Below are 25,583 nucleotides of genomic sequence, written 5' to 3'. Positions count from 1 at the left end.
TTAAGTAAGACCCAAGTATGTCTTACATATGGTGATAGTTTTTCAGCTCTTCAGTTGTCTGTGTGGGTTTTTACATGCCATTTTTTCAGTCACTGCATGGATTTATATTCAGAAAGTTGGTGGTTGTGTTTAAAAAATATCACTGAATTTATTTTATAGAGTGGGTATATGAAAGTAACTAGTTGCTGCTGCACGGTGGTGTGCTGTTGTCAGATTTTGTATTTGTTTTTGTTGTTTTGCTAAACAATTAAAGAAGAGGGAAAACATATAAAATACTCTATCTTTAAAAAAAAGCACTGATTTTTTCCTTTGGGTTTGAGAGCAATCAAAATTTGTCAAGACTCTAAGGAGAAAATCCTGAATATTAACTCCAATATGTCATTCTTAAATGTTCCTCAAGACACTCCCTACTTTAGTAGAAAATATCAATCAAACAGCACGGTTTTTAAGGGTTGAAATTATATTAATAATATGATTAAAAACCATGATTTTTAGGAGAAAGCTGCATGTGGTCTTGGGAGATATTTTTCTCTTGAAATGAACTATTTTGCATTTTTCATACACTTTCAAGATTGTCAGCAGCAAATTAGAATATACATAATTCATTACAGTTGACTTAGAAGTATAACAAAAATATTTTAATAATTTCTACTTCTTTTAAAGGATTTAAGGTGTATTTTGAAGGAAATTATTTGCTCTATTCTACCTTTCAGCAAAATACTGGTAATATTAATATGTACCTATTCTGCGAGAGTGTGTATGTGTTTCTTTTATTTATTTTTTTAACTAAAACATGAAAAGTTTTAAAATAGCCAATTTTGTGTTATTGCACCATGAAACTACAGAGCCCTTGGAGAGCATGAGTACAAAAAACTTCTACTGTCTGTCTACTAGGCAATTACTAACCATTGTAATATTTTAATATAGGTAAATAGGTATTGCTCAATGGAGACAATGCTAAATTTTTAATAAGACTCACCAAGATCACTATGGTTAATGAAGAATAGTTTTTCTGTTACTAAAAACCTTATTTTTAATACTTTTATCCTTTACCATAATGAATAGTGTATATTAGCAAATAAAATAGTAATCAAGGTAATAACCTAAGGATACATCCTAACTTTATACATTCACTTGGATTTAAACATACTGTAGGCAACACAATACATTTTCCATGTTTGATATACATAGCAGATTGGTAATTTTAAAAATAGTTCAATTAGATATTTCTTATATATGTTAAACTTCTATTGAATTACAGAAATACAGGTTCCAGATCATGTAAACAACTGAGACATCTATCTATAGCTGTATTTAAGATCAGAAAAATAGGGGGTTGTTTGGGTTTTTTTAAATCTGTGTTCTCAGTATTAACTAGTATGGTTTGGCAACATGATTGGAGAAGGGGAGGAATCAAATGCATGTTAGTTGGTCATATTCAACCCTATGCTCAACTTAATTCTTAGTTGGGGAATTAACTCTCAGTTGGCCAATATCTCCTATACCATTAATTCCTCTTGAATTACCAAGAGCTGAACCAGAAAGTCTTTGGTACTGAAGACTCTCTTGGTATGAATGACATTATCAGGACTCAACATTTGGACTGTGGTTTGAAATGTTTTAGAGGAGATAAAAGAAAAGAAAACCTGTTCTTTTAGAGTATAACAGAAATAGTTGCAGTATACAAATTTAGGTTGACTTCCCCTTTGCTGTGTATAAGGGAGCCTCAGACTAGCTAGAAAACAGTATTTTTAGGGCAGCAACAATTCTTGGCATGTTCTTCACCTAATCTGATTTCTGTTCCTTTATAAGAAGCAGCAGATATGTGCAGGTTACAACAGTTGATATTTCTCTTGGTTTCAGCTAGGGGAAATGTTTGTGTCCAGAGAATGGGCCTGATTAAACAAATTCCAAGCACCCAGTGTTCCTCTTTCAGCTTTTGTGTCACAGATGGCAGTGAGTTGCCTCTGGTAAAAGCTTTTTTCCCTCAGCAAAAAAGGAAAAAGAGCATAATTCCCAGAACCCCAGTGTTAAGTATGCTACAGGAAGAGCAACCTCCTTTGTCTCCTACCTGTCCTCCTTCCAGGGATTAGAGCACCATAGACACTGGAAATAAGGAAATTCTGGCATGTTTGCGGGGCTGAGGGACACTAACTAAACTCTGCCTGTTCAGTGCCAGCAGTGGGAAGGTTTGTCTGGGATGTCATCTCACTGGCTATAGATAGCAAAGTCAAAGCTCCTTAGAGAGAAACCTCTTACCAGTCACTTTCCACGAATGGTACATACACCTAAAGGTACTTAGTGAAAATCCTTGAGAGGTATTTAATGCTAAATCAGTTTGTCTTCCCAGTGTCTCTGAAACCCACACACACACAGGCAGAGAGAAGAACAGGGCAGCAGCAGCAGTAGCAGCACCAGGACCAGTCAGTCACAGACCCAGCCAGGCTTTACCACCCCAAAAACTCGCCAAGATGTGTGACATGGCGGGGCTGGATAACCTGATCGCCAATACAGCATACCTGCAGGCCCGGAAGAGCACCGATGGAGATGCCAAGGAGATTCAGCGGAGACGTAGGAGCCTCTCACTTCCCAAAGCTAACCATGAGATCAGGCAGTCTATTCCTGCTGATTATGAGAGCACCTGTGAAGTGCAGCCCATTGGCAAGAAGATGTTCAGGGAGTTCTTAGAGACCGTGCCTGAATATGTCATAGTCAAGAACTTTCTGGATGAAGTGTCCAGATGGGAGGTGGCAGAAGACAGCACCAAGAATAGTATTGTAGAGAGCCTGTTCACTAACTTTCTCAAGTCTGGCTCCAGCAGCTATCTGACCTTCATAAGCTCAAACCTGGCCAGCAAGTGCCAGGAAGCCACTGAAAAGGATTATGAGAATGTTGTAGAGCTGGCCAAGCAGGAGAGCAAGGCCTTCCTCCAGGACAAGCCCTTTCAGGAATTCCAGAACAGTCGCTTCTATGACAAGTTCCTTCAGTGGAAAGTCTTTGAGAAGCAGCCAGTAAATGAAAAGTATTTCTATGAGTACCGGGTGTTGGGCAAAGGCGGCTTTGGAGAGGTAGGCACTCTACTTTGGAAAGCAACTCCCACCCCCTCCCCTTCTTCCCTAAGACAATAGATGGGTTTGAGCAATGCCAGGAGAAGCCTATAATAGACTAAGTAGATGGCCAATGCCTTAAAAAAAATCACTTCCTTAGACTCCATAATATGATGTAACTCCATTTTTGGCAAGTGGGAGGCTGTCCCAAGACACCCACATTTCTGTTTTCATGGTGTTATTTTATCCAAACCTAGATAAAACAGGCTCCCCAGAGAAAAAATTAACTCTACATAGAGCCATCCAAGTAAAATGGACCAATTCCCTATTCTTCTTATATCCCCTTGCTAATGCTGCCCATCACATGAATCACAAACAGTGCCCTCTTGCACTTCATGCTTTTCCAGGTCCTAACCACTGCCATTCTTGTTTCACCTCCAATGTGTGTATATAAACTACTTACTTTACTTGTATCCTTCTCCTCTAGGTGTGTGCCATCCAAGTAAAAAACACTGGCAAGATGTATGCTTGTAAGAAACTAGATAAGAAGAGGTTAAAGAAGAAAAGTGGGGAGAAGATGGCTCTGCTAGAGAAGGAAATCTTGGAGAAGGTCAACAGTCGTTTCATAGTCTCCCTTGCCTATGCCTTTGAGAGCAAAAGCCACCTATGTTTAGTCATAAGTCTCATGAATGGAGGGGATCTTAAATACCACATCTACAACATTGGTGAGAGGGGCTTGGAAATGAGCAGAGTCATCTTTTATTCAGCTCAGATCACCTGTGGGATTCTGCATCTTCACTCCATTAACATTGTGTACAGGGACATGAAGCCAGAAAATGTCCTTCTGGATGATGATGGCCACTGCAGGTTGTCTGACTTGGGTTTGGCAGTGGAAGTGAAAGAGGGGAAACCCATCAACCAGAGGGTAAGTGCAAGTTCACTGTGCAGGGAAGAGAGGAGGGAAACCATTCTATTTCTAATACGTTATGAGAACAAGTCTTAATTCTTTAGGATTTGTTCTTCACTAAAGACCTTATGTGAACATTTCATTCTAAGTGACAGTTGGTAAGAGGATTTGTTAATTAACTCTTTGGCTGCTAGATACAGTAATGCAACTTACCTCTTCACAGAGAAATAAAAGAACAAATCCATCTGTTATTTCTTTTGGAATAGCCCCTTAGCTCAAAATAGGCATTTTAGAGGTACTAGCACAGATACCTTGCAACTGAGACAGGTTACTTTTCATGAGCTACAGTGCTTAATTAGGGACCTAACCAGAGTGGTTTGTTCATGTAATGAGAGAACCAAGGGTATGGTTCCTTTCTAGGGGATAGGCGTTTCTTCCATTTCCTATAGTTTTTGTAAATCTTAATATTGGTGGTAGGTAGTGTTACATGTGCATGGAGCTGTGTAAGAAGTGATCTATGCAGCATCCATACAAAGAAAATTTCCTGACCCCAAAGCCTGTAGTTTAAAGATATGTGAAAGCTAAGTGAGGTTTGAATGGAAGGGTGTGAAAATAAGAGAAAAAAACAATGATGGTTGGTTATTTTTGCTACTTAAATTAGAATGTGCAGCACATTAGTGATATCTGTAGCAGTGATTATACACTGATCCAGATTTAAAGTGGTAATGTCATGAGGGTTACACAAGAAAGGTGTATTATGTTACATAGATATGGTAAGCATGCTTATTTCTATTTAACCAGAACAAATAGACATATACAATGAGTGAATGTTTTAAGGAGTATCTTAATTATTTGAAAAAACAGCAGTTTGTAATGTTATTTTTAGAAGTACTGCACCTAGAGCCCCTAACTAGTTACATTATATTTGTACTCTGTCTTATACTATGCACAAGACTGCTTGTACAAATTACAATGTGATGTATGCATACAAATGTAAACAATTGCTACTAGTTTGACATGGTTACTTGTAAAATTAGAAGCTGTACCAGAAAATGTATTTTTCTGTGGCCAATATATATTTTACTGTAGATCTGAAATGACTAGCATGTCCTAAAGCTATTTGCAAAAGTTGGATAACATGACTGAAGTGTTCACTTGAACCTTACCACGAGCAGCTCAAAAACTTTTATTCACTACCACAGAGCAATAAAAACATAATTATAAAGCATTTTTAATTTCAATTTAAAAGTTATAAATAATTTATTTTTAATGCTTTATAATGTATTGAAGCCCAGGCATTGCTCTACCACTTAAAAACAGGTCTGTCTTTGAGACTCCAAATAGACTTAAACCAACTGTGTTGGAGAACCTTATTACAACCTGGTCATCCAACAACATATTTAAAACATGGTTCCATTTTGTAATAAAATAGTTTCTAATCATGTTTAAATCTTGTTTAAAAGCATGCTATAGCCTTAGAGATGCTAGGTATCATTGTGTCTTAGGATGGAACTGTGCTTTAACCATAAGGAACAGCTATGTTGCAAACATTTTTCCTAAGTAACTGTTATTACAATATTGATGACTTTTATCATGATCTTTTCTGATAAAACTTGTATTTCTATCTCCTGTACAGAAAAATAAAAATATTTATTTATTATGTATGATGGATATGTACATACCCATCATGCATTATAAATAAATATTTTTATTTTTATCATATATACATATCCATTGTGCATGATAAATAAATATTTTATTTATTTATTTATATCCATCATGCATGGTAAATAAATGCTTTTATGTGTCTGTATGGAAGATATAGATAAAAGTTTTATCTAAACAGATGAAAATAAAAGTCATCAATGTTGTAATGACAGTTATTTAGAGTTAGTGTGTATGTGAGAGAAAACTATCTTACTATATCAATTTCAGTTACCGTTCAAGATGACATATAAAGAAAAAGTTTCACTTTTTTTCTTGGTAATGTATAATGCATTCTAATGTGTTAGAATGTTTTATATTTGTTTATGCATTTTTCTTGTGTTTCACCTTAATAAGAGCAGTAGTATGAAGTGTTACCTTCCTTGTTTTTGCTGAAATACTCCCTAAAGAACTGGAGAAAGGAGTCTTCTCAAGCCCATATTGTGATACTTTACTCATAGTAATTAGTACCTCGTACCAAAAGTAATGCTACTGCAGTCGGTGGGCCTCCCCTTACTATGATTTTCAAATGTAGCTAGGCACCTAATTTCCTTTGGTTTAATGTGAGCAAAGTACCTAGGCACTTTGGAAAAACCCCAGTAAGCACTTTTATATTTTTAGGCATATAAATATCTTTAAGGAATCTGACCCTTTGTGACTGTCTAAATTTGCTTGCGTTATCTATAAAAAGGAGATAACTTTGATTGTATATATTAAGCCAAGTGATCAAAACTGGTATTAAAACAATAGCATTAAAATGTTGCAAAAAGTCTTCAGCATTTTGAGTAGGTTATATTAGATGTTCAAATTTGGTGCCTCAATGTAGGCATATTAATTCATATTTAAGCACCTAAAAAATGCCTGGATTTTCAGAGATGGACCGTTTCAATTTTCATTGAAGTTCATCAGTACTTGGCACCTTAGAAAATCATGACTCCTATAGGTATCTGAAAATGGAGCAGATGTCTGGCTTTTAGCACCATATTTAAAAATACTGATCCCCTATGTTTTGGCAGTAACCATACAACTATGAAATATACATCTCATTATATCAGAATTGTAAAATGTCATGTATAAGAATAGTGATATTTTGTCCTGTCTGTGCTGTAAATTACATAAGTTTGTGCGACGACCTTCATGGCCACACCCCATAGTGCTCTAAGCACTGAAGCATTACGTAGTGCTACAAAAATAACATCTGTCAATGGCATTGGAAACAGTTGTAAATAAATAAAGGACTAGTAGTAATTTTAAAGTTTAGACAACTTTAATGTCTGTAAGGAAATGCTGCTTAGTTTTTCTCAGAAGCCAGCTGGTTCCAGCATCCAAAGCCTTGTAGATGGAATTGCAGATTCCTTTAAAAAGTTCCTGATTTGAAGATGCCTAAAGAATATCTAAAAAGAAGAGTGATTAAGAATTATACATAGTGTCTGAGCAATATATTAATTTTCCTTAGAGTGAGCATACAGCAGACCTGGTCTTCTAGATATGCATAGCCCCATTCTTTTATGTAGAAGTGTGCATATGTTAGCTTACTTGGGTAACCCTCCTCCAAGTATTAGCTTTCTATAGTACCAAGAGTAAGCCTTGTGCTATAGGAGTCACAAAATTAGAGGGAAGTGGTCAGTTTTTGTTATGCCCTTCATAATTATAAAGTAATCAAGCTTCTTAGGCATGCTTTATGCAAGCTAAATACTGTATTTACTCAAATCCAAGATGAGTTTTCTTTCCCAATCAGCAGAGGGGAGAAATAGCCAGTCTTGGATTTAAATACTGGTCCAGGCCAGATGGTGACTCAGCTCTGGCTTTAGCCCCAAGCCCAGGGCTCAAGCCTGAGCTGAGCCACTGCTTGCCTTGGCCCGAATGGCTTGTTTGGCAGGGGAGGGGGCACACAGGTGGGGAGAGTGTAGGGGAGACCATGGGAGGGGCCTGTTACCTGCCTCCTTACACCTTGCCAACCATGCCTATGCCTGCCTCCCAACACTGCCTCCCCCACTCCCTGCTCTCCCTCCCACCTATCTGGTCCTGATCCCCCTTACCTTCTGCTCCAGTTCTTGTCCTGACCTTGCTTCACCCTGGACTGGCTGGGTTGAGGTCAGGCCAGGGTCACACTGCTGCTGACTACAGCAGAGAAGTAGAACTGCAGCAGAAGGTAAATGGAGTCAAGGAATGGAGTAGTATGCATGGGGGGAAAGCAGGTGGGGTGGGTAGGCTGCAGGGGGCAGTAGGGGATAGAGGGCAGGCTTCAATGGGAATAGACATAGACATGGGGGGGCAAGGTGTGGGGGTGGGGCAGCAGGGGGCAGATACAGGAGTACAAGGGCCAGAGGAGCAAGGAGCAAGAGTCTTCCCCCTTGCCCTTCACCTCTGCTTTCCACACTCCAGCAGTGGGAGCATGAATTTAACAAAACCTTCCATAAATGAGATTCTATATTTGGAATATTATAACAAATGTATAATTGTCTGTGTATAGAATCTAATTACTCTCCTCTTACTCTTAGAGTTGCCCTGATTATGGCTCTTATTGGCCAAGCACCATTGGAACTTAAATTTATAAACCTCTAGGTCAGTGATTCTCAACCAGGGTTCTCAACCCAGAGATTTCAAATAGGAATCAATAGTGTTAAAAGCATTCTGACCTGTTGTGGTCTTTCTGGGTTCTTACAAGACTTGCTCTACTATTTTTCTGTAGACAAAAAATGAGTGAAAACTAAGAGCTGACATTTTCCAATGTGTGTTTTGAGACTAATGAGGGATGACTTGAGTCTAGCAAGGGGCATCTTGAGTCTAAACTATTGTTCTAGATTTTGTCTTTCTGAGGAAAGACAGTGCATTAGACAAGGTGATAATGTGCTACAATGACATAGTGTCTGTGTTTGTGGGCAAAAATCGTGATGCTGCCTCTACATTGCCATAGCAACACATCCACTCGGCATACTGCATTGCTATGGCGATGTAGTGGCTAAAAATAATTGTGCATTGCCAGCACGGCACAACATGGGCTGTTACTATGCCATCATTTAAATCCCACCTCCTTGACAGAACACTGTGAGAGCATTGCCTTAAATGGATCTTCACATCATTTTTCTTGCCCAATCTTCACCTCATTGGTTTTACTACAGGAAAGGATGATCTAGACAAAGGTAGACACAGAAGTTATAATTCTGCCACATTGCACATATGCTCATCTTGTATTCTTGCGTAGTAGGTAAATCCTGTTTGTCTTACCCATGTGAACAATAACATTGAATTTACTGGGAATACTTTTGTAAAAAAACTAAGCAGGATATTCCTCAGGGTGTTAACTTCAGGGCTTTCATGTATGCAGTAGGTCTGGTGTTAGGGACCTCTTCCATTGAAGTCAATGCAACATTGTCTGTGAACATGTGCAGAGAGTGCCATGGGAACACGTGAATAGAGTGTTGTGGGACTGTGAACACGTGCAGAACTCCCTGGCTGAAATGCTACAAAGTCTCTAGGAAGGTATTTAGCAGTGTGCTCTTCAGCCAGAGGGTGATAAGGGACTCCTCCTTAGCTTCCTCCAACCCTACGGGAGCCTGTCAGTGAGCCTGATAGCAGTCAACCCAGCATCTGCTCCCAGTCTGGTCCTGGATCAGCAACTGTTAAAGATGAATTCTCTTCTTCCCTACTGAGAGCAAAAGAAGCTCTCACAGCCCATCTTCTCCATTTCCTGCCCACCAAACTGCATCTCTGTGCCCTATGATCTGTCAGGGAGCCAGCCAAACTTCCTCCCTCCCACATGGATGGGGGGAGGGAGGAAAGAGCACTGTGGGATGCTGAAGGACTGAGAGACCTCTTGTAGTGCTATGTGTAACTGTTCACTTGTTATGTGATGCTACAAAAAAGTTCATGTGCTTGAAACAGGCAGTTTTGCCATTTTTGTGGCAAATCCCCCAATTTTGTGGTGCTGCAGATACCCTGAACATATAACACTATAAAGACATATATAGCACTACAAATGTATCTCATGTCCATGGCCTTTGCTGTTGATTCCAGCATCCTCTCATCTCATGATCTTACCAAATTCTATTGTGGTACACCAAATCTGTTGTGTGTAAATTATTTATACAGATTTCTGAGTGTGCACACACAAGCTAGAGAGTAAGACGTTAAATACTACACTGACAGGGCAAGCAATAAAACTAAACAAACACAGAGATGTTCTTCTGACATTATGATAATCATAATATCAAACCCCTTTAAAACATTAATATAGACTTCTTTACAGTCTCCCTGTGCTGTGGTTTATATATTTCAGGGACATCATAATATTTATATAAGAAAAACGTGTTTTGATTAAATTCATATTCAAATGTCCTTTTACCCTCCTGGGTATTTGTTTTGTGTGAGATTATATTTCTTAGGAAAACAGAAGAAAATCTATTTAGATGTTCCTGAAACTTGCAGTTTAATTTCAAGACTGTTAAGAACTGGTGGGGTGAGGTTAGGATTGTGAAATAAAAATAATTTGGCTTATTCTTATACATCTGACCTTTGTTCATTAGCACACTGTAATCATATTGGTTAAAAGTTTGGGAAAGTGGTTCTTCCTTTACTCTTTCAAAATGAAACAGTTTGTTCAGAATTACTGTATTTATTCAGAATTACCAGCAAAACTGTTTTGTTACTACTATTTAATACTTTCAAAACCAGCATATCATAACTGTATGATATGTTGGATTTATTCTCTTTTTCATTGCTTTTTGCTGTTTTTTTAATATTGAAGGTGTCAGGTGGTATAAAGGATATTAATGGCATTATATAGTAGTATAATGTTTCACATTGTTTTCTATCAACTGTACAGCACTTTACAAATATGAAAGCCTTGTTCCTCAGATGTGTCGATGATCAGAGGAGTGGGGCAGGAAGAGTAACCCCAAACTGTTTTTCTGCTTCAACCAGATCTGGGTCTGGCTGACAGGTTGTTCTACCCCAGGTTGTTCAGGAGCCCAGAGCACAATGTGACCACCAACTCTCCTATTTCCAGAGCATTTCCTACAAAGGGGAGAGACACAGGTGGCCATCAAATATTCTTTTCTGTCAAGGAAAGATATTTTCTCCTCTAAGGCATCTTTTTATGTTTCCTGTTCATCTGTAGTAACAAAAACAGGTATAGTCTGGCCTTAAAAAGTCTTGCACAGCACAACATTAGAATAAACTCATATTAGTTTCCAGTTTATAAAAGCAGTTTAACATAGTGCAGAGGGCTGGCAGGAAGATTGGTTAGTGAAGCCCTCTGAAGGTAAAAAATGCTATGTAAGTGTTAAATGATACTATTTAATCTCTTTTTCCATGTTAATTATTCTGGAAACTATGAGGCCTAAGTGTGTTGGAGTAATGTCTTCAAGTACCATATAAAATCAGGGTATGTGGTAGTTTGAAATTCATACTCTTATTTATGATGTATAGGAACTTTTCTGACAGTTTCCACAGTCAGCATATTTTATCATCTTCACATTAGTTTAACCTTCAGAAGCAGGCATTTGTCTGGTAAAGGGCTGTATTGCCTAAAATATGCAGACAGCAATATTAACCTTCAAACAATTTTTTGACAGCCTTTGTCACAAAAATTTTTTGGGTGTAGTCAATAAGCTGTAGTCTACTTACAGATGCAGGTCCAGATCCATGGGTCCTTGCCTACACTGAAAACCAGTGTAAGGTTCTATTCAGTATCTTTAGGGGCATCAGAGCCTGCCCAAAGAGACTCAAAAGAAAAGTGTTGTCCTCTTCCAACAAATAAAGGCACAGGAGCAGCAAAGCATGTGGCTTTCTATCCATATACCTAGAGGATAAATTTGTCTCTTAATTCAGAATTATTTTAAACAACTCTGTCATGGGTCCCAGTTATGAGAGGTACCTAGAATGCCAGGCTCTCTCAACTCCTACAGAGTTCAGAGACAGTCAGGAGTGCTCAGCATCTCACATGACCCTCTCACAGTCAGCTTGCTTATATTTCTTAAGCCTCTAAGAGTATTAACAGAGAGACTTCATAAATAAAAAGAAAAATATACCTGAACAGAACATAGTATTTCTTTGATGTCTCCTCTGAGTAAACTGCCTACATACAATACTGTGCAAAGCTGTGATACTGCTTTTACATTAATTTATTAAGTATCTCAGAAAGTATAAATAGAGTTGATTGAAATCCTTCCCTTCACTAAGAATGCTATGTTCTATATACTGCACAGCCACTGAATAATTAATCTTCAGAACAATGCTTTCCAGAAGGGCTGTATTATCACTAGAGCTGTGAGAATCTTCAGGTGCTGATTCAATTCGGAGGAGATTCAGCCTGATTCAGCAGCCGAATTTCCGAATCCAAATCAAATTGGGAGACCAATAAAAAGGTCTGAATCAATTTGAAAGATTCAGAGAGATTCAGAGATTCAGGCAGTCCCCACTCACTGCTGCAGGAAGCTGACCTGGACTCTGTGCTGGTAAGTGGAGGTGGGGGGCAGCTGGAGCAGGGAGGAGAGAACCATGAGGTGACCCCCACGAGGCCCCATCCCCTGCATGCTGCCCCAGCCACCCTGAGCACCCCCTGACCCCTGCCTGCTTTCCCAGCCATGTCAGTGGCTGCCCCGCCCAACCCCAGCCTCCCGGTTCTTTAAATAAATAAATAAATAAATAAAGCCCCGCAATCAACAGCTCCTACCAGGCAGGGGGCAATCCCCACTGCCCCACTCTGCGTGGGGGGCTCTGCCACTAGCCCCCATCCCCTGCCCACTCTCCCAGCCACGTCAATGGTTGACCGGCCTGCAGCATCCTGGCTTTTAAAAAATAACCCACACTCACCAGATGCTGCAGCAGCTGTTGGGGCCTCTGGGGGCTTGTGGCAGAGCCCCCCATGCAGCACAGGGCAGTGGGAGGCAGTGGGGATTGGCCCTCTGCCTAGCAGGATCCAGTGAGTGCTAGGCTTTTTTTTTTTTTAAGTGGAGGGGTGCTAGGGCCAGGGCCGGGCAGCCATTGACAGGGCTGGGATAGTAGGCAGGGGATGGGACCTGTTTGATTCAGAAATTCGGCTGATTTGGCAGTAGTCAAATCTCTGAATCAGATTTGGCTAAATCAATTCAGGACACTGATTCAAATCACCGAATCCAATCACTGTTCCCCGAATTGGGCAAATTTGAATCCAAAGTGAATACTAGCCACTTCAAAGGAAAACAGTACCTGAGTTTGGGTAAAACTTAGCTTAGGAGCCCAGCACAGCTGTTTGGAGCCCGGCTCTGGGGAGCTGCTGCCAGCTGGGATCCCGGGTGCTCCCGGCAGTTAGCTGGGACGCTGCAAGCCCTGCTGGGAGCAGCCTGGGTTCAAGCAACCACCCGGAGCCAGGGTAGCTGCTGGCAGCCACAGAGCCCATGCTGTGGGGCAGGGGTTTTGGGTGAGGGGCAGTAGGGCTGGGGGGCAGGGACTTTTGGGTGGGGGGCACTCCAGCCAAAAAATGTTGCCTACCCCAGTTTTATACACTGTGGACCAGACTGCAAGAGAAAATCCTTCTTAGGTACTTTTGAAGACAGCAAGAAAAAAGGAAGAGCAATTTACTCATAATTCATCCCCATCTCCCTTCCCATCCTTGAGCATCTGGACTACCTTCCTTCCCAGTCACTCAACTTCATGCAGCCTTTGTCACTGTGCAGATGTAAAGTTATGAAGGCAGTTATGCCTTTTAATTTATTTTACCTTATGCCTTACTTCCAGGCAAAATGTTTGTTTCATTTCCTCCATTATTACATCAGCTGCTGTTGGAGGCAGCCATGCTAGCTCTTTGCTCCTCATACCTGTTTGTTTTTAAAGGCATCTTCTTTTAAGGTTGTGGTCCACAGTGTGAAAATGTTTGAGATTCTTAGTCTAGAATTCAGAACATACACACGGACTGAGAAAGTCCTGCATTCTTCTTGGAGCTCTGGCTATGATGTCCTCTGGGACTTTATGTAGGTCTTTTATCCTTTCTGAAGCAGTTAGTCTCTAAGGTGTCACCCTCCCCTGCCTTCTAACTGACTTGATTAACATATCTAACTATGTTTCTCTTTGTATTTTGTTGGCCTGAGATACTGCTAAACCCTCAGCCCACTGATTTCCTTGGAAGCTGCATGACAGCCTTGTATTTCCTAAGCAATAACTGAGGCTGTGATAAATCCTGTTTTCTTTGTGCAATACAAAAATGGAAAATTTCCATTTGTTAATCAAACCTGATTTTACACTGATTTTAAAAATAATCAACCCATTGAAGTGATCAAGTACGTTTTTACTGCTGTGGGAATATTTGGCAAGATAACAGGATGCCTGTCTCTGTATCACTGCTTCAGGTTCGGCTCAGTTCCTCCTCACAGTAGTTCTAGAAAAACAAAACAAAACAAACTGCCATTATGAAATGAATGACAAAGAAAGATCAATCATCCTTTTCCCCAGTCTAGGGTCCAGTAACTCATGTGCAGAAAAAAAGTTTCCTGTGGTTTGATTCTACATTCCTCCAGGGTCTGTTAAGGCCATTACTCAAGGAGTAGAGGAACAGCTGGGAACGAGAACAAAGCAGTCATTGGCACCCCTTGGAGGAAGGAAGGACTGAACCCCAGGAAACAGCTGATAGAGCTAAACTCAGCTTGTTTTTTCACCCTGTTCAACAGTTCTTGTGCCATGGCAAACAAAAGCTAGATATTCTGATTTCTTTGCTGTTTGGTTTATGATGTTGACTGAGTTTATTTTGTAAAGGGCTGTGGGAAAAGGTAGGGAGAACTACCTCTCATTCTTTTCCTCTGTCTGTGAGTTCGTGTCCTGATGAAAACAGTAGAGCTGCATTGTGTTTCTTTCCCCACCCTGTTTCCTATGACCCCAGATGCCAGAGTGTAACCAGGGCATTAGTGGTAATTTGCCCTTCTCGGGACAGTAAGGAATGTGCATGGAGTTTGGTTCTATCTTCAGATATCATTGGCTTTGGTTTTGGATTTCAGGTTCTTCTTTAAATGAAGAAAAGGAAGAAATGTTTTTATAACATCTTCTGTTTAAATAGTAAACTTAATGTAATGGTGCCCTTCAGAAAAAGTATAAAAATGAAGAATCTTACCTATCAATGTTAAAGGTGCTAATCTCTAAGATAAAGTATTTCCATGTCAGGTATGAGTGGAACCAAAACTGGCTGGTGTTGCACTAAGGTGCATGCCAGTAAAACTGCTGGCAGCAGCAGAAGCATTAGAGATGGCCTGGATTTCTCCCTCATTTGAAAAGTTGTGCTTCTTCATAATTTCTAATCTGGAGATATCTAATGGGACATGCCTAACTTTTGAGGGGGCTGGTCTGCATGTTTCTTTACCTGCAAAGGCTAGACAATGATCCCTCTATGCACAAATAGTCCCGATGTTATATCAAGAATGACTATAGGATTGAAGATAGTGCTGTACTCAGCTCTGATCTTGGGCAGGATTGGGCCATATGGGAATACTGTTTTGGCAATATAGTAAGGTGACTTTTTAGGGGGTGCATTTATTTTCCCATTTCCAAGCACAAGCCAGAATTTGACCTAATGGTAGCAGATCCTTAATTAAGAAAAAATACTTGCCAAAAATTTAAATGGTACAATACCTACATCAAGGGATACAACCTCATTAGTTTAATCAAGTCAGATATTTAACAACAATCCAAGATTACCTAATGTTTGAAGATTTAATCTCTTCCTATTGCTGGATATTTGCCACCTCCATTCCCACGAACAAATGCATCTTTAGCCTTTTGCTTCCTGTTCTGTTCTCAACTTTATATTTTTAAGACAATTTACTGTGCCTTCTTATATCCTTTGACCTGGTAGGGAGTAAGTTAACTGGTTTTCTCTGACTTTCGCTTTGGAGACCAGTGGGTGGGTATACTCTCAGCTTAATGTACTGTCTTCTAGCCACTTAATGGGAGTCCTGCAGTTAAAAACTCTATGGATTCCATTTCTTTTGTCATTTAGCTCTTGAATTTCTGTCTATGATTGGAAATCCCCTTACTTTGTTTATACTCTAGGAATGTGAGCACTAGATAATTATTGTAATCCTTCAGGTCAAAAGGTTTGTAACCATGCAATTAAGGTAGGTGGCATGGCTTCTCAATCCTGTAGATATTCACCATCCATAAGGAATTCCAATTCTATCCTTGCATATTAGGTTTTCAGTATAGAAATGAGCTTTTCTGTACACCTTCCTGGTCCCTCAGCTTTCTGTGGAGATGTGCTGACAAAGATTTTTGAGTCCACAGTTAAATGCTTCTCTTTAGTGAATGGAGGAAGAGTAGGAACCACAAGTTAATCCTTTTGGGGCAGTATTGACTTGTAGTAGAAAAATCCAAGTACTGCATATCACCCAGAGGAACATGTCAGATAGAGTGCTCCATCCTTTCCAGGCTGTAATGTCACTTATAACTCCAGTGCGTTGAGGAGCTTCTGTGGTTACAGAGGAGGAAAATGTCACATTTTCTCTGTTCCCTCTTTCAGTACGTATTAATCATATCTGCCTTGTATTTGTGTTCTTTTTATTTCTTGTCAGCCTCTCTGAAAGTATGTGATTTCACCTCATATTTCTAAAGAGGAAGTATTCCTAGCAAGATCAGCTATCTGCTTTTCACTAGCCTAGCCCAGCAGTAGATGCAGATTGTCTATGAGACCATCTTATGTTGCTTGAGGCCATAGGGAGTTTTACTTAAGTTACCAGAGTGAGGAACACACACACACACACACACACACACACACACACACGAAAGTATAGGGGTATGTATTATACTCTGTATCACTATACTGTATTTAGGTTTATAGGAGGAAACTGTTACCTTATGGATTAAAAACCTAACCAAAAAAGGAAAGTTCTGTCTGAAGATGGAGAAATAATAAGACATAATTGTTTCCCCACCTTTAAACTGAAAACTATCTGTGCATATATGCTTCTTTATACCATTTACAAATGCCCCAGGTGAGCTGCAATTTTAGTTACTCCTTCCTAAGGCAACTCTGACTTTCTGGATAGTGAATCTTTTAGACAGTAATAAACTCCTGGTGATAATAGTGATGATCACCATCTCAAATAAATGTCTGTTTAATTTTGCACTAGTGTAATGACTATGCTAAAAAAAAGTATATCCCAGCAGTCCCATCTGTTTAGAAAGGTACAGGAAATCTCCAAAACGACTTCTGGCATTTTCATTGCTCTGTTATTTAGGCATAAGTATTAAGGTGGTAAAAATGGGTCCATCTGTGGGAATCTTGTCTGTGTTAAGTCTCCTCGAGCATTAATAATGGTAGCACAACTTGTAGATAGCCAACATACAATTCAACTAGAATCTTGTTCTATCTGCCCTTCAGAACTGAGTGTTGTGCATTTGACCCTTAGAGAAAATTAGAAATGTACACTATCTCCAGGTCATTGTCAGTTATTCCTGTATCTAGAATTGTTCTTGGTTCAAGTTGGAAACTAATGCCTTAATTCTCTTTTACTCAAAAGTTGCACAACACAGTATTAACTAAGGCTGTTTGGCTTATGCATTGCTTAAAAAAGAGCTTCAAAGGGAAAAAGTGGATACTTTGCTTTTTTGTGTTTCTTTAGAAAATACAAAGAAGACCTGACAGGGATTTTGTTGTTGCTGCTTTATGAACCTTAAAATATCATGTGAATCTATTTTTTCCCTGAAAATCTAGTAAATAACACAAAAGTAGTATATGTTGGGAGCTTTCTCTACTGTTAACAGAAAGAATGTGGATGGTGAATCCTAATTAAAGAGAACATTTTCCCTACAAGTGTTTAAATCCATTAGATGATTATTTTAACTTTCCTGGTCTCTCCTAATATCCATGTATTTTCTGTTCTTCAGCAGTGCATAGCTATGTATAGTTGTCGGGGGAAAAGGTAAACAAGACTTGAATTTCTAATGTGAAGAAGAAAATAAAGTGAAAACAAACATTAAAAAGCTACTTCTGACTTCTTTTTATGTCAACTGAAATGTAAAAATGGCACAAATGCATTTTTTTCTTTGTGCATAATAATTAAAATGTTTTCCATACATTTATTTATTTATTTGTAGGAAGGTGTTTATTCACAGCAATAGTTCATGTGCCAAAATAATTATATTACGTGAATATACATCTATAAAATATCATCTGTCATGTCTGAATGCAGAATTTCATCACTTTGTTCCTGGTCACTTCAGAGAAATGTTGTGACTATATATGATTACCTGTAGGAAAGTAAAATCTGCTTGTATCTTTGCATTTCAGTATTGCCACTGTATAGTAATAAATCTATGTGTTTGATTACCATAGGCTGGAACTAATGGTTATATGGCTCCTGAAATTCTGATGGAAGAAAATTATTCCTTCTCTGTGGACTGGTTTGCTATGGGATGTAGTATATATGAGATGATTGCAGGTCGAACTCCATTCAAGGATTTCAAAGAAAAGATCACTAAGGATGAAGTGAAAAGAAGAACCTTAGAAGATGAGGTAACATTTGAGCATCCAAACTTCACAAAAGAAGCAAAAGATATTTGCACACTGTTCTTGGCTAAGAAAACAGAGAATCGTTTAGGAAGCAGGTATGATTTATTTCCAAGGTTAATAAAGCCTAGTCATTATTTAATACAAAGGAATGCAAAATCTTGACTTTCTACATAGATTCAAATCTTCCCATGTGCTCCTGGAGGTGGAAGAATCCTGCTCTATCAGGTCTGTCTTGGAAGACCATGAAAATGTTGCTCTTGTCTTCCAATCCCACCCCAGAAATTCATAGAAGTTTCTCTTTGGAGTTTTGTGGGGTAGGTTCTACATGGCTTTGGAGAACAGAGAGGATGTGGGCCAGTAGGAGGTGGGGGAACAGCCTCTTTCCACAGGATTGTTTTCTTTCTTGGAGTCAGCATGCACATCTTAAAAATGCACTGCATCTACATTAACGAAATGCATAGTGCCTGGTTTCTGGCAGCATGTAGGAACCATTCTGACAGGGCCCAGAACTTCAGTATGGAAGGACAGACCCCCTGCCTCCCTCAGGGCCTGTGGATACAAGCCTGCATCATCTGCTTCTTATAACTGGCCTCTTATCACCCACTCCAGCGCCCCCCATGTTAAAGAGTGATTTGATAGACTTTGGCAGAATGTCTTGGACCTCTTATCATCCCCTTATAATGAAAGATACACTTTGGGTGTGTCTACCGGTCTCCCTATGGTGATGTAGCAACATGCTACATCGCCGTACAGTGCACTACAGCAACATAGTGTTTATGTGGATCTACATGTGATCAGCAGCTACATCGCTATAGCACCACACTCCCTGTTATTGTGCACCTCTAGGGCAATGTAGCAGTGAAATCTAACCATACGCTGCATGCACAGCACAGTATGGGCAATTACTGTGCTATACTTTAGTACTTCCAAAAGAAAGTACTAAAGCACAGTGCCATAGCAACATTGCTGTATAGCAATGTGTAGACACACCCTTTGGACCCCAGTCTTTATCTGACATAAGTTCTGTTTAGGACTTCAGTGAAGTTTTTCCTTTGTTAATGATCGCTGGATTTGGCCCTGGGTCAAAAGCTGTTTTGTGTCCCAAAGGCATTCTAGGTCTCAAAACCATTTTGTGTAAGATCATTGGAAAGATAGATGTTATAGTATTTAACTTTTAGAATAGCTTGTGTTGATACATGATGCAAGATGCTAAGAAGACAGGATAAATACAAAGCAATCCAAAAAGTATATAAATAAAGAATAATAAATAGGAAATTGATGTGGCTATATTTAGAATATTTAATTATTTTAATCAAATATGAATGTAAATTTACCAGGTGTTTAGCTTTTCCATTATAATGGTATCCAGAACCTCTCAAAATTGTCAGATGTATAGACTCAGTGAAAATTTTCTATAAAATGTAGTAAAATATAATTAATTTATCTTAATAATTATGATAAATAAGGACAACTAGCTTTTGTATCTAGTCAGTTTTCACAACAGTTTTGAAAGCAAAAGTATTGCAAATGCTCCTGAAAGCTGGTGTTATATCTTTCTAAATTTTATCTGTGAAAGATATTGTTTTGCAGTTCTTATGCAAGGACATCTTCTGTTGAAAGCACTGGGAATTTCTCTTCGAAGATTTTGCACTCTTATTCTTCAGTGTGGGCATCTCTACACGTCACTGCTACAGTGCCATGCTTTAGTATTTCCTTTCGGAAGTAAAGCATGGCTACAGTGCCATGCTTTAGTACTTCCTTTCAGAAGTACTAAAGCACGGCGCAGTATGGATGGTTACTGTGCTGTGCACATGACACATGGGTAAATTTCACTGCTATGTTGCCATAGCAACATACTATACCTGGAGATTGTGCCGCTATGGTGACATAACTTCTGATCATGCGCAGACACACATGATCACTACATCTGCATAGCACACCATATGGCAGTGTAGTGCATCGCTACATTGCCGCAGGGCAATGTGTAGATGCACCTGTGTGTTATAAAGAGTATGGTGAACAACAGGGTTTATGAACCTAGAAAATATAGCCTATCACTTGTTTAGAAAACATAATATTTAGTATCTAATGCAGTCAGGTTATTGAAGATTTTTACAGTCAAATAGTAATTAAAATTGAGCCATGCATTCTAATTTGTAAATCAGGATATTTGCCACTAGTGCATCTTTACTCAGAGAAGTATTCAGTGTGTAGTACAATAACAGTAATAATACATTTAGAACTTTCCATCGGATATTGCAGTGCACTCTATGTACATTTATTTAGCCACAGAACTCCTATGAACTAAACTTCATTACTCTGTTGCTACAGATGGGGAAACTGAGGCTCCAACAAATTAAGAGACATGTTTGTGGTCATGCTGCAAGTTCACAGCAGAACCAGAAGTAGACCATTTGTTTAATGCAGACTTGTCTAACTGACAGCCTAAGGGGTGCATGCAGCCTATGAGGGGTTAATATATGGCCCCAGGACTCCCACCAGGCTGCCACTACCTCCAACTCCCTCCATTGTTCTGACTGCAGCAACACCCAGTGGGCTTCCCCTCCCTCATTTGGCTTCCACTTCTGGCTTCCACCCCAGGGGCCAGTGCAGCCTGGGCCAGTGTAGCCTATAGTGCTGAGGGAGCCTGTGGCCTGGTGCACTTGTGAAGTGCAGTGCAGCAAGAGAGCCAGTGGTTGAAGAGCTGAGGATGAGGTGGGGATGCACAAGGTGCAAGGGGGAGGGGAGACACCTCCACACATCTGCAAGCAGTGCAGCAGGGGGAGGGTGCATGCAGTGTGCAGTCCTTGGGGCCTGTGGATTGCACTGGTCTGGGCCCTGTGGCATATGGTCCCCATCGCTGTGGCCTGTGGGGGATGCAGCCCACAGCCACTCAGAAGCTGGACAGGCCTGACTTAATATAACCACAATACTATTCTGGTACCTATGCCACAATACCGCCGTTCGGTCTGCTATATGTTATATTATCTGTTAGCAGTGGGAGAGGTGCTTGTAGACAGTTACTTATGCAAACACTTTTCATTTTGTCACTTGACATTTCATACTGTTTTCTGTATGTTCTTTTCTGTTTGTGCCACTTGATGCTTTTGAAGGACTGGGAAAAGGTCCTTTAAAATCTGTACTAGACCAATAAGCAGAACTACAGTTGGAAAAAAGATACAAGGGGAAGAAGATGCTAGTTGTTTAAAGACATGAGTATGGAATTCAGAAAGGAATGGAGCATGATATTCAGTTATGAACTATAGAAATACCTTGCAGTATTGGGGAAGGGTCACAATGGCATTCATGAACAAAATTGTCCCTTTTTTCCTTACCCATATGGTGGACAAAGTGAGGAAAAGGTAGCCAGCCATACTGTGTATGACTTTGAAAAAAGCCTGTCTGTGCCTATTACACTGGAGACACTATTCAAGAGCAGATCATCCTTATGTAAAGATTAGTTTTGTAATTCTGCTAAAGTCAGTGAGACCTTGGGTTAGCTACGTAAGTGCCTGTTGCATAAGGTAAAGCTGTTTAAGGGCAGCTTTAATTTGCACACCTGACCTTTTGAAAGTGTTCTTTTTGTAGTCAAGATTTAGCATTGTTAGTTCATTCAGGAAAGATGAACTCCTTTTTCTCACCCCTGAGACTTGTGCAACACTACCACACTGTCTGGTGGCATCTACAGAAGTAGTTTATGGAGGATTAGCAAAGGACTTTGGTAGAAGTCAAATTTATTTGGGTGTCTTTTTACCAGAGTCGTGCAGATGTCAGGTTCTCACAGGGAGAGTTCAAGTACATCTTCTCAGACTAGTTAAAAGAAGCATCAGTAGGTTCCAGTAGATGGCGTTCCTGTAGCTTCATTTTTTTAAGTAATTCTACTCTAGGTGATGTCAGAAGAAAATGTATTATGTCAAGAGAAGAAACACTGAAGAAATCTATTGTGGAGCCTTCATCAAGTTCTGATGTGTTTTATCACATATTGTAGGAACAAAAAGCAAAATAAAACAAATCTGTCTGAGTGGGCTGAATATAAATCTTGCCCAGTTACTGTGGGAGGACTGACAGATCTATGAATGTCTTAGATCTGTGAGTTCCTCTGATTGACCTCAGTTCTATTGCTCTTTAGGCTAACAAAGAACAGGCTCCACAACTACATCAGTATTTGTATGTCACTAGTTAACCAAGCTGGTTCTAGGTTTGCAGACCCTTTACATATCAGGTTAATGTTTTTATACCATACTCATCACTGTAATGTGCATCTCCCTCGCCCAGCTGTCTGTCTCTAACACAGGGATGGGCAATTATTTCGGGTGGAGGGCCACTTACTAAGTTTTGGCAAGCCATGGAGGGCCACATGATAGGCAGCCAGGGGCAGATAAATATTCATTTTGTAATTTTTTTAGGGTCCCAGCAGGCCGGATAGAATCGCCTGGCAGGCCGCATCCGGCCCCCGGGCCACATTTTGCCCACCCCTGCTCTAACACGTCTCATATGGCTGTGCTGCTCAATCATGCCTCTTTACAACATTTGGTGGCCTTAGGTGACCTGTTTATATTAACCAGGAGTGAGAAGGTGGAGCCAAAGTGCAATTTTCAAAATAGGGAGCTGGAGAGGGCAGTTGAAGAACACCTACTACATTCGGCTGGCACCAGAATTAGAAGCAAACTGAGAAGGGTGTTCAACTTGTTTCTGATTCTTGTGTAATGTGGGCCCTTGGAAGAGCAGGACTGTCTGCAGTCCCATGAGTCTCAGACAGCCTATTTTGGTGCTTTTTCATGTCAATGAAGATGATTGGTTAGGACAGAAATGTATATGGTTCTTTTTAACTCATAGGTATGTTTTTCTTTTTTCTATTTTAATGTTAATGTTGATGTTGATGTAATGTTAATAGTAAGGTGGCAGAATAGATTTGGTTACAGGGGGAAGTTGGTGTGAAAGTATTAGGAAAGTGATTTAAGATTTTTGTTAGGACACCAAACTATGAATCTGACTGTGATCCTGGAAACCTTTATTTGCTTAAGTTGTGCTTAAGTAGCTCTGTTGACCTAAAACAGGCTAATCAACTGAGTATGGAGTATTTCTGAGAACAAAGATTTTAGTACTAGACCTTCCTGATGGTTTCATGATATGAACAGATAACCTTTCTGAATTAAGGTAAAGCCACTAATCTCATTTCTGCTTGTCAGCAGTCTCACACTGAAATATTGTTCCCTGAGTCAATGTGCATTAATTCCTGGTACTTCTTCCTACAGTGTACTGGAATTCTATCTCACTTTATTCTTAGGTCATTATGGGCTTTTAGTGTTTCTTCCTTTTTTGCTTCAGTTCCACTAAGAACCTTACATTCTTGGCTAAAAATTGGAAAATATCCTAATCCACTAGTCATATAACGACACTTGGCTTTTGAAGGAAAATTGAATTAAAATTCAAATAGACTCAAACTGTGGAGTTTGAACTTTCCCCAAATCTAAGAATATCCTGTTCTAGAGCTGTAATTTAGCCCTAGGGCTATGTCTGGGTTACATATCCCACCTTCTCTGCACCCACCAGATTTGTGTGTTTGGAAACCTGCGCACCACAGTGTTGACTAACGGTCTGTTGGTTTATTGCAGAAACTCAGATGATGATCCAAGAAAACACAGTTTCTTCAAAACAATACATTTCCACAGGTTGAATGCAGGCCTGATAGACCCCCCTTTTGTGCCAGATCCATCAGTTGTCTATGCCAGAGATCTTGCAGACATTGCTGACTTCTCTGAAGTGCGAGGAATCGAATTTGATGAGAAAGATAAGAAGTTCTTCAAAAAGTTTGCAACAGGTGCTGTCCCTCGAGCCTGGCAGGAAGAAATTATTGAAACAGGACTGTTTGAAGAATTGAATGATCCTAACAGGCTAGATACTGGAGGATGTGCAAATGGAGGTGAAGTTAAATCAGGAGTTTGCGTGCTGTTTTAAATATCACATCATTAACAAAAGGTGTTAAGATGCACCATGGAACTTTCCAGATTCTTGCAGTGTTTCAAAAACTCAGCTAAGATTTTAAACAAAACCCAGCTGATTTAACATGGGACATCAACAGGACAAGTTAGGACCTAAACTGAATAGACAATATTAATTAATCTTGTTCTAACAAAAGAGATAATGTCTTTATTCCACTGGAGACTATCAAGATGAAAACTCATGTTTATTTTAAGAAATTTAGGAATATAACAATCCAGCAGTGTTCCTGTGAAATGCATACAACAATAACATGGTCAGAAGGCACCTGTTTTAAAAATAACTGAGTCTGACATTTGTAATATGCTCATTTCCTTTCTTGATTTCTCTCCCTCTACATCTTTTTCTCTTACTGGATCAGTAGCTATATTAGTGGATACCATAGTCTAAATATATAGTTTTATTTGTTCTTATACAAAAATTGATGCACTTCTGTTTGTACTTCTATTTTTTAACATCCTGAATTGAATTATTTTGGGACCCATTTCTGCAAAAAATTGGTATTATGTTAAGTGCTTGCTACCTAAAGAGGTCCTAGTTACTATTCACAACAGTAGTTTTTCTCTTTGTTCTACAGTTTTCAGTAAAAGTTTTTAAATTTTGAAATAATAGTCTCAGTGATTAGACAATGTAGACCTCATGCATCACATCAAACTTAGGGATCTCATTGGCTATCTAAATTTCTTGATTTCTTCTAGCTTGTAGGTGGTTCAGTTGTGAAAATTCCAGGTTCTTATTGTAAAAGGGTTTCACAGTCAACAGAAGTGAGGATTTAGTTCAAATTCTCCTTCAGGTTGATGTCAATAGACTGAGGGTGATATTGTACCAGTGAAATTTAGAGCAGTATTTGACTGTTATTATATAAGATTATACTATTAAGTAAATATACCAGGTATAAAGAAATAGTAATTTATTGGTGAATGCAGGTTCTTTTTTGTTACCAAGTTAAACTTTCTATCAGGCTTCCTGATAATGTATCTGTATTTTGGTGAATCCTGTAGTTTAAATTAAACTACAAATAAATCTCACCAGTTTGTAACTGGCTTTTAAAGTGAAAACTGTCTAAATGCATTAGAAATGTAAATTCAATAAGACACAAAAATGTTGTACTATTTTTATAAGTGCTTTAAAGGTGGAAAATTATGTATATATTTATACTTTTAATCTAAATGAATAGTTTACTAGTTCTTACAAAGTATTTGATATAGTTCTGTTTTTATTTACCTATTTTTGGGCATCCTGATTTGAATTATATGGGGATCCATTTCTGCAAAATATTGGTTAGGTTCAGTGTTTACTACCTAAAGGGTGTGTCTACATGAGATGCTAAAAGTATAGTGACTAATTCTACTGTGCATTAGCGCATGATGGCAAAAGCTGTGGTAATGCGCTAATGCATAATAGAATTAGTCTACAGCAGTGGTCTCCAGCCTTTTTAAGTAGATCACCT

The 25,583-nt window shown here is 39.2% G+C and overlaps 1 protein-coding gene across 1 annotated transcript; it reads left to right on the top strand.

The window, feature by feature from the left end:
* The first annotated feature begins 1,199 nt into the window (after positions 1-1,199).
* On the top strand, positions 1,200-25,583 carry GRK7 (G protein-coupled receptor kinase 7). Its single transcript, XM_019532994.1, has 4 exons — positions 1,200-3,068; positions 3,535-3,972; positions 17,957-18,228; positions 23,749-25,583. The coding sequence occupies exons 1-4, from the start codon at positions 2,472-2,474 to the stop codon at positions 24,089-24,091; spliced, it is 1,650 nt and encodes a 549-aa protein (XP_019388539.1). The 5' UTR covers positions 1,200-2,471; the 3' UTR covers positions 24,092-25,583.

Source organism: Crocodylus porosus, unplaced genomic scaffold (assembly GCF_001723895.1).
Source record: "Crocodylus porosus isolate Cpor-Errol unplaced genomic scaffold, CroPor_comp1, whole genome shotgun sequence".
Taxonomy (NCBI): Eukaryota; Metazoa; Chordata; order Crocodylia; family Crocodylidae; genus Crocodylus; species Crocodylus porosus.
This window is presented reverse-complemented; position numbering and strand designations above follow the sequence as displayed.

Excerpts from the sequence above, each read along its gene's own strand:
- GRK7 (XM_019532994.1), top strand. The coding sequence starts at position 2,472 with ATGTGTGACATGGCGGGGCTGGATAACCTGATCGCCAATACAGCATAC. Across the intron at positions 3,069-3,534 it reads GCAAAGGCGGCTTTGGAGAG|GTGTGTGCCATCCAAGTAAA; the intron begins GTAGGCACTCTA and ends CTTCTCCTCTAG. Across the intron at positions 3,973-17,956 it reads GGAAACCCATCAACCAGAGG|GCTGGAACTAATGGTTATAT; the intron begins GTAAGTGCAAGT and ends TGATTACCATAG.